The 9,448-nt window shown below is 35.2% G+C and overlaps 1 protein-coding gene across 1 annotated transcript; it reads left to right on the top strand.

Moving 5' to 3' along the window:
• The first annotated feature begins 4,269 nt into the window (after positions 1-4,269).
• LOC105118785 (putative disease resistance protein RGA4) lies at positions 4,270-8,843 on the top strand. The gene is made up of 2 exons (XM_011016820.1): positions 4,270-8,661; positions 8,833-8,843. Exon 1 carries the CDS (start codon positions 4,885-4,887, stop codon positions 8,527-8,529), a length of 3,645 nt encoding a protein of 1,214 aa, XP_011015122.1. The 5' UTR covers positions 4,270-4,884; the 3' UTR covers positions 8,530-8,661; positions 8,833-8,843.
• Positions 8,844-9,448: the final 605 nt, after the last annotated feature.

The raw sequence follows: 9,448 nt of genomic DNA, 5'->3' as shown, positions 1-9,448 counted from the left end.
AGATAATGTTTTTGCTATTTTTTTTCTAAGTGTGCATTTGAATTCTCATCTTCCAGATAGTTCATTATTTAGCCCTATGTGCTTTGCATAGTTCTTTTTGCATTATGTTTTTCTTCTAAATATGTCTTTGAGCCCTCATCTTGTTTATAATGTGTTGTTTAATCCTATTTATTTTACATAGAGCTTTTGATACTATTTTATTTTGAGCATGCCTTTAAGCCTTCACTCTCTAAGTAATGCACTGTTTAGCCCCTTATCTCTTTTAGATAATGCTTTTAGCACTATTTTCTTTTAAGTGTGCTTTTGATCCATTACCTTTTAGATATTGAGTTGTTTAACCCCTATATTTTTTTAGATAGTGCTTTTAGCACTATTTTTTTGGACGTGTTTTTCAGCCTTTACCTTCTAGATAGTGTTTTGTCTATCTCTATCTCTTTTACATAGTGCTGTTAACATTATTTTCTTCTTAATACATCTATGAGCCCTCACCCCCAAGTAATGTGTTGTTTAGCCCTTATCTTTTTTAGATAATGCTTTTGACACTATTGTCTTCTGATTGTATCTTTGAACCCTTACCCTCATATTTCTTCTTGAATATCCCATCATTTTGAGAAGGATTAACAACTTCTTGATTTAGCAAATTCACATTCTTTTATCTTTTCTTCTTGAATATCCCATCATTTTGAGAAGGATTAACAACTTCTTGATTTAGCAAATTCACATTCTTTTATCTTTTCTTCTTGAATATCCCATCATTTTGAGAAGGATTAACAACTTCTTGATTTAGCAAATTCACATTCTTTTATCTTTTCTTCTTGAATATCCCATCATTTTGAGAAGGATTAACAACTTCTTGATTTAGCAAATTCACATCCTTTTATTTTTTCTTCTTTATAAGCTTATTACCTAACGTTTCTTACAAAACTTTCTATTGTAAGTATTGTAAAGAAAGAACAATTATCAGAACCCAATTTTAGGTTCTTTTAAAATTTTCTTTTTAAAAAAAAGTAAAAAGTGACTTGGTTGATAAGATCAAGCTAAAAAGAGATTCAAATACATAAATGAGGAGGAAAAACCTAAAAAATTTAAGACTGCAAAACCTAAAAATCCTTAGCCAAACCATTAACTAGTCAAGAAAAACAATAAGAAAACCTTTGATAGGCCACCATTACAAGTTTAAAGCTAGTTCAAAAATCTCTAGCCAAGAAGCAATTTTGTTGAACAAGATATATTCCAACTTTGATAAATGGAGGTAGTGCAATGAGTGCTCTCGCTTTCTATATTTTTTTTTTTAAAAAAATTATCGCTCAAAATATTTGTTAGGTATTCTTTGAAGTTAAAAAAACTGTATATGTGGATATATGGATTAATGTTAAAGCTGGTGATAGGTGGTGATGGTGGAGTGATATAGTGGTGATGGTAATATTAATAAATATTATGAGTTGAAGTACTTTTAATCTCAAGATAAGAATTAGTAAAATTTTCTCCTAATCAAAACTATTTAAAGATTGATTGGGAAAATATCTTTCGTATTTTTTACTATTTTTTACACATTAAAAAATAAAAATAAAAAAGTTATAGTCATTAGGGCTCTGTTTGTTTGCAGGAAAGTTGTTTCCTTTTGGAAAGTGAATTCTGGAGAAAGTGAATTCCGGAGAAAATGAATTCCTGAAAAGTAAAGTATTTTTCGATGTTTGGTAGTGTTATGGAAAATGAACTAGAAAACACTTTCCAGTATTTGGTTATGTTATGGAAAATGAACTGAAAAATAATTTAATAATATTTTATTTTTCTCAAGTTTATTAAAATAATAAGGAATAAATCTTAAAAATTAAAAAGTTGAATAATAATGAAATTGAAAAAAATAATTTCATAAATTATCTCAAATAAAATAAATAATAATCAAAATTATAAAGATCAAATCTAAATAAAAAAGATGAAGAAATTAAAATAATAATAATTAACATTTCATAAAGTATTTCAAATAAAATAAATAACAATCAAAAGAATGAGGACCAAATTTGATAGAAAAATTTTTTAATAAAAAAATAATAAGAGAAAAACAAATAACAATTATGAAAATGAGGACCAAAGTAAATATAAAAATTAAATTTTAAGAAATAAAATTAAAAAAATAAATATTCAAAACAAAATATATATAGCAATCAAAAATTTGAGGATCAAATTTGATATAATTAGCAAATAATGACATTTCTAAACTTGTCACAACTTTCAGAAAGTGTTTTCCTCCCAAATTTTTCAGGAAAACACTTTCTTGAAAATCAAGCTAAATTTTTTTTTGACTAGAAAGTGTTTTCCATTTACCAACTTTCCTAACAGCAAACAAACATAAGAAAGTTTGGAAAGTGATTTCCTAGAAATCACTTTCTGAAAAACAAACACAAGAAAGTTTGGAAAGTGTTTTCCTGAAAATCACTTTTCTGAAAACCAAGTTAATTTTTTTTTGACTAAAAAATATTTTTGTTGATCAGAAAGTGCTTTCTGTTGACCAGAAAGTGTCTTTCATTGACCGGAAAGTATTTTTCGTTGACTGAAAAGTGTTTTTTGTTGACTGAAAAATATTTTCTGTTGACCAATATTTCTAATAATAAACAAATATAGAAAAGTTTGAAAACTATTTTTTAAAAAATTATTTTTTAAAAAATAAATATGTCCTAGATTAAAAAAGAGTCAAGCAGCGTAGCGTATGCAGGTGACCGTCTGGTCCCTAAATGAATTTTATTTTCAAAATTCAAGATCCAACGATAATTCAACGATAAAAAAAAAAACCCGACTTTTGAACTCCGTGTAACCATTCTAACTTGACGGATTTGCCGGTTCTTGATGATAATTAGACTCTTTGTCGCATGCAGCGGATCTTTTACACCCCTACTGCTAGAGGCTGTTGAGAAAGTACGTCCTGTTTTGACCATCAATGGGATTTCATTCTTCCAATCTAGAATAGAGCTAGTTTTCCAGTTTAGGAGTTCTGTCCCAGGTTGCCTAGCTAGCTTTCGTCTTCCTTTCCCTTGTCCTCTACTGGAAAAGTGTGATTTTGGATCCTGATTATGGAGACATCCATCCTAGCCAACACCCCGAGTATATTTGTTTAATTAATTATTATTAGTGGAGTAGCATTATATATAGATTGATGGGAAGTCATCATTTTGGCTGTGATCAAAGTACTTGTTGGACTTCTGGTGTGATTAAATTAAGTAATCTGCAACAAAATGATCACAAGCAGGTCCTTCTGATTTGGTAGTGATTTTTTTTTTTGTTGTGTGTGATCCCGTAACATGTGATGGTAGGACTATCACATTAATTTCTGTTTTTTGATATTCAAATTAAATAGTTTAGGTACTGTAACGGTAGAATTGAAAAATAAAAGAGAGGAGAAGAAAATCGAGAGAGAAAAAGAGAAGAAGAGGTAACAGAGCAGCCTGTGTTCTTTCTTCGATTTCTAGCTCGTTCACCGTTGAATCGGGTTGAGACTTTGACAGCAGCTTCTAGATACGTTACTCTTCATTCTGGACGGTTGAATCGAATATTGGTGGTATGGAAGCTGACCGTTTTGATAGAAAACAGAGCTATCAGTATTGTGAGTTTTTCTCAAATAATTCTCCTTTAATCTTGTTGTAATCCGAGAATAAATTGTTCTTAATGATATATATATTGTATCCCTTAGTTGAATCTAAGGAAGAATGATTGTGAACTCATTATTTGTTGATAGTGGAAGTTTTTAGGTGAACTATGGTCCCATGGTTTTTCCCACATCGGGTTTTCTACGTTAAAATCTTAGTGTTAATTTTGTAATTATTTGTATTATATTTGGTTATTATTTGATTCTGTTTTACTATATAAAAAAAAATTAAAACTTATAAATTATAAATTATATTCTATTGAAATGATCTGGGTAAAATTAATATCCAATTATTTCTAGTTTTTCCCAACACTCCTGCATTTTCTTTGAAAGAATTTGGAATGCATCTTTTGCCCCTTTCTCAGAGCTGGGTGCTCCTCTCTTTTTTAATTTTTACTTTGTAATGATTGACCTTGTCTTTATATGAATAAAGAAAAAGAAAAAGGGTAAGGGAAAGGCTTGCTCATCTTCTCGAGACACACCTGGCTCTTAAGGAGAAAAAAATGATACATGTCCTTTTACGTGCACGACAAGTCTTCGAAATATTTTTTAGCTCCATTTCGAAACGTGGACTAAGACTTCGGAGGGGCTAATGATTGGTGTATGCAGAATCGTACTTCAACCTCCTGGAAACAGACTTTTCTCAAGACGAGAATAAAATTTTGTTCATTTTTTCCAGCCCGGAAGCATAGCACTTCTCTTTCAACAATTCAGGGTACTTGGAAATCTCTTATATATCCAGAGATATTTTCTCAGTTTTCTCATTGGAAAGTACGTAGTGGCTTCATTTCTTACAATATTTTATGGAATTAAATAGTTGGTGGAACAACGACTGCATTGTTTGTTTGTTGCTAGTTTTCATAAAATACAATTTGGGAGATCATAGGCGCGTTGGCATCAAAACAGCGATGAATGTTCGCAAATGCATTTTATATTCATAGTTTGTTGCAATTGGTCCAGATGCAGGCTAACGATTGGTGCCATTTTTTCCCATCAATTGAGGTCAATCTTCACCATTCCACCTTCGAGTGCAAGATTTGTATGCTTCTTCATTAACTCTTTACAGCTCCAGCTCCTTGCAGCACAACCTCTGCCACTTTCTTGTTCTTGTTAGCTATTTCTTGCCAACCAATTGTAAAGGCATTTATAGCGAATCTTTCCTTGCTAATCAAACAAAAAATACGAAAAAGAAAAAAAAACAATTATAGTTGGGGTTTTCATCTCCCAATCAACCAGTAAATCAAATGACAGAAGCTATTTTGTTCAGTATTACTGACAGAATCTTGGGAAAACTAGGGAACCTGGCCCTGCAAGAGATAGGACTGATATGGGGTGTTAAGGACGAGCTTGAAAAACTAAGGAATACTGCTTCCGTTATCAAAGCAATATTTCTTGATGCAGAAGAGCAGCAAACAAAAAGCCATGAGGTTAGAGATTGGCTCCGAAAGCTTAAAGATGCAATTTATGATGCAGATGATTTGCTGGATGATTTCTCCACGGAAATGTTGCAACAGCAGCTGATGATGCAGGATAAGAAGGCGATAGAGGTATGTGCTTTCTTTTCGAAGATAAAAAAGACTGCATATGGTTTTAGCATGTCTTCTAAGATTAAGGCAATTAGGGAGAGACTGAATGACATAGCTTCAGACAGAAGCAAATTCCATTTGACAGACCACCCCAGACACATGCGTAGTGTTAGTGCAGAGAGGGAGCAGACTCATTCTTTTGTTTGCGTTGAAGAAGTTGTGGGGAGAGAGGATGATAAATTGGCCATTGTAGAATTGTTGTTGCACTCTAACGCTGAGGAGAATGTTTCTGTTATACCAATAGTTGGCATTGGGGGGCTAGGAAAGACTACTCTTGTGCAGCTCGTTTACAATTCTGAGAAAATACGAAGGCATTTTGAGCTAAGAATTTGGGTGTGTGTTTCTGATGTTTTTGATGTGAAGTTAATAGTTCAAAAAATTGTAGAATCTGCAACTAATACTAAGTGTGATGGCCTTGAAATGGATTCCTTGTTAACTCGTCTTGGAAAAGAAATAGATGGCAAGAAATTTTTGCTTATTTTGGATGATGTATGGAATGATAACCGTGAGAGATGGCTAAAACTGAGGGATCTGTTAATGGGTGGCGCAAGGGGGAGTAAGGTTGTGGTGACGACACGCACTCAGTTGATCGCTACAATTACTGGCACAGCTAAACCATACTTCCTCAGAAGTCTTTCTGAAGATGAGTCGTGGTCTTTGTTTGAGAAATTAGCTTTTAAACAAGGGAAAGAATTTGAGAATACAAGACTTGTAGCAATCGGAAAGGAGGTTGTTAAAAAATGTGCGGGAGTTCCCCTGGCCATCAGGACTATGGGAAGCCTTCTTTATTGCAAGGATACTGAAACTGAGTGGCTCTCTTTTAAAGACAGAGATCTTTCCATGATACCTCAAAATGAGAATGACATATTACCGATATTGAAGTTGAGCTATGAGCTACTTCCGCCATGCTTGAAGAATTGCTTTGCTTACTGTTCCTTGTTCCCAAAGGGCTACGAAATGAATAAGCAAACACTGATAAAACTCTGGATGGCACAAGGTTTTCTGCAGCCAGCCGATGGAATGCAACATCTTGAGGAAGTAGGTCATCAGTGTTTCATGGATTTAGCTCGGCGATCCTTCTTCCAAGATTTAGAGTATGGTGAATGGGGTGATGTGGTGAGTTGCAGAATGCACGATCTGATGCATGACCTTGCCCTATTAGTTGGTGGAAGTGAGAGCTCTGCAGTCGATTCTAATGCAGAAAATATATGTGAAGGAATTCGTCATGTATCCCTTGACTTTAAATTAGATTCATCGCAGAAAATCCCCCCCTCTTTGTTCAAAGCAAACAAAATTCGGACATTGGTGCTACCTGTGCAACCAGTATATCGTAAAATACTGAACCAGGCTCCCCATGATACAATTATTTCCAGTTTCAGGTGCTTGCGTGCATTAGATTTCCATAACACAGGGGTTGACATTGTGCCTAGTTCAATCAGTAAGTTGAAGCATTTGCGGTATCTTGATCTCTCTAAGAATGAAGATCTAAAAAGACTCCCCCGTTGCATTACCAAACTGAAGAATTTGCAGACACTCAAACTCTCTTCCTGCAAAAGGTTAGAAGCATTGCCAAGACATATCAGTAAAATGATCAGTCTTAGGCATCTTGAGATTGACCATTGTACTGGTTTGACGCACATGCCAAATGGTCTGGGGCAACTAACTGCTCTTCAGACATTATCACAATTTGTAGCTGGCAAGTATGGCACCTCCCCTGATCTCAGTGCACGCCTGCGGGAATTAAATGGCCTAAACGACCTACGAGGAGAGTTAAAAATTTCAAAGCTGGAAAAATTGAAGGTTTCTGCAACGGAATCAAGGGAAGCGAATTTGAAGGGAAAAGAGAACTTAGAGGTCTTGAGATTAGAATGGAACAGAGGAGTTGATGACGACAGAGTTATTGATGAAGATGAAGTGCTGCTAGAAAGCTTTCAGCCACATTCTAATCTTAAGGAGTTTCACATTTACGGGTATAGAGCTGGAAAGTTTCCAAGTTGGATGATGCTTAACTTGTCTTTATTGCTCCCGAATCTTCAGGAGATCATCATATGGAGGTGTTACAGATGCTTAGAACTCCCGATGTTTAGTCAGCTACCTATGCTCAAGGTTCTGAAACTTGAAGAGGTTACGGCTTTGGAGTACATCGAGAATAGCAGCAATGGGTCTTCTTCATTGTTTTCAGTCAGGGGCAATCTGTCCATGAGAGGAAAAAGAGAAGAAAAATCGGCATTGTTCTTCCCAAGCCTACAGGAACTTCGACTCTTTGACTTGCGTGATTTTAAGGGATGGTGGAGGGAAGAAGTTTCTGTGGTTAACAATGATGAAGCAACAGTAGAAATGACAGCAGAAACAGAAGGAATATCTCTTCCATCAGTAGCAGCCTGTGAGGAGAAGCAACAGCCACTACAGCAGCAGCTAGTTCTGCCGTCATTTCCTTGCCTTTCAAAATTAACCATTGGCCACTGTCCAAATCTATCAAACTTGCCATTGCATCCATTTCTTAATGAAGTGGAGTTCAAGGATGTAAATGCTGGGCTGGTGCAGTGGTCAATGGTGGGTCTTGCTTCAATAGAAGGGAGTTCGGCATCAGGAAGAAACACTTCACTTCCTTCCTTCCCCTCCACTCCAGAACTGAAGCATTTGTGTATTGACAGCGTCATGGATCTTGTTTCAATGTCAGAGCTGGGACTCCAAAACTTCACTTACCTTGAGCATCTAACCATAGAGAACTGTCCAAATCTGTCATCTCTGCCAGAGGAAAGTTTAGGGGGTTTAAGGTCACTCCGATCTCTCTCCATTAGTGGCTGTGGAAGCCTAACGTCACTGTCCCCGGGATTGCAATATCTCACATCCCTCGAAGAGCTTGAAATCAAAGAGTGCAGAGCACTTGATATGTCAGATTGCGATGAAGAGAACAGCTTGCAATTTCGAGGACTGAAGAGCCTTCGGAGACTGAAAATCGGATATATGCCACAATTAGAATCTATACCGGATGGAATTCATGAAGTTACATCGTTGCAAGATTTAAAGATTGAAGGCTGCGTTGGCTTGAAGACTTTGCCAGAGTGGATTCATGAACTCAAATTACTTCAAAGGCTTGACATTTCTGATTGTCCCGAGCTCACTTCTCTACCACAGGGTTGCATGAAAGCATTGCAAATTTTGGAAATCTACAACTGTCCCAAGTTGCTGAGAGTATGTGAAACGAGAACAAGCATGGACTGGTCTTTTATTACCCACATCCCTCATGTCTATATTGACCGGAAAAAGATCACGATACATGCTGCTGATATCTCAAGCTAGTAAGGGTTGCTGTTTCATTTTGCAGGCCTGCTCGTCTTCTTTATCATTAATTCTTTATAAACTGCCCTAGCTATCCCTTACTTTGTTGGTTGTTGTTCAAGATACAACAGTTTGGCGTATTCTTAAGCTTTAGTCACTCGATTAGTTGTACTAGATCTGAGTGCAGATGAGCCTTTTACTTAAAGGTCCTGAAAGTACTTGACACTGTTCATGCCACGCTTGCTGATTATTTGTTCCTGCTGCTAAGAAATTAACCTTTACTTAGAATTTGAAGTTATCATCCATGGAAAGAAGTATTTTAAGTTATCATGAAAGCCTTTTGGGGTTGCTTGCAACGTCCTATTTAAAAATTCAGAGTCAAATATGGATCACCTACGGAATTAGAAGTTTTTTAATCTATCACAGAGTTTTTTTTTTTAATTCATTTATGTTTATTCCTTAATTAAATTGAGCCAAGTCAATTTACATACCTACGAGGTCTTGGGACAGGTCATCTCCTTAGCTGTGTCCAGCAACCATGTTTCAGAAACGAAAAGGAATAAAGAAAAGCTGAGGCACAATGAGGTCAAATTTCGCTTTACAACTATCCTTGAAAAGCTCCTTACACATTTCTTACAGATGAAAAGGCGCAATAATCGAGTGGGTTGTCTATGTTAGCCCAACAGGCAACTGGGGAGAAGTTCCATGAAATTGTTGCCTTTTCTGACCAGAGGTGATTCTTTACTGTTCGTTTTGGGTTATTTTAGATTGTTTTTTTTTTAATTTTTTTAATTTGATTAGGTTTATTTTTAACTAAATTAGTTCGATTCAGGTTTTTTGGTTCTAAATTTATAGAACCAAAACCAAAATAAATATTTTTTTAAAATATTATAATAAATTTAATCAAGTATTTTTTATAATTTAATTGGTTTTCTTGCTC

This window comes from Populus euphratica, unplaced genomic scaffold (assembly GCF_000495115.2).
Source record: "Populus euphratica unplaced genomic scaffold, PopEup_1.0 scaffold2229.1, whole genome shotgun sequence".
Lineage (NCBI taxonomy): Eukaryota > Viridiplantae > Streptophyta > Magnoliopsida > Malpighiales > Salicaceae > Populus > Populus euphratica.
This window is presented reverse-complemented; position numbering and strand designations above follow the sequence as displayed.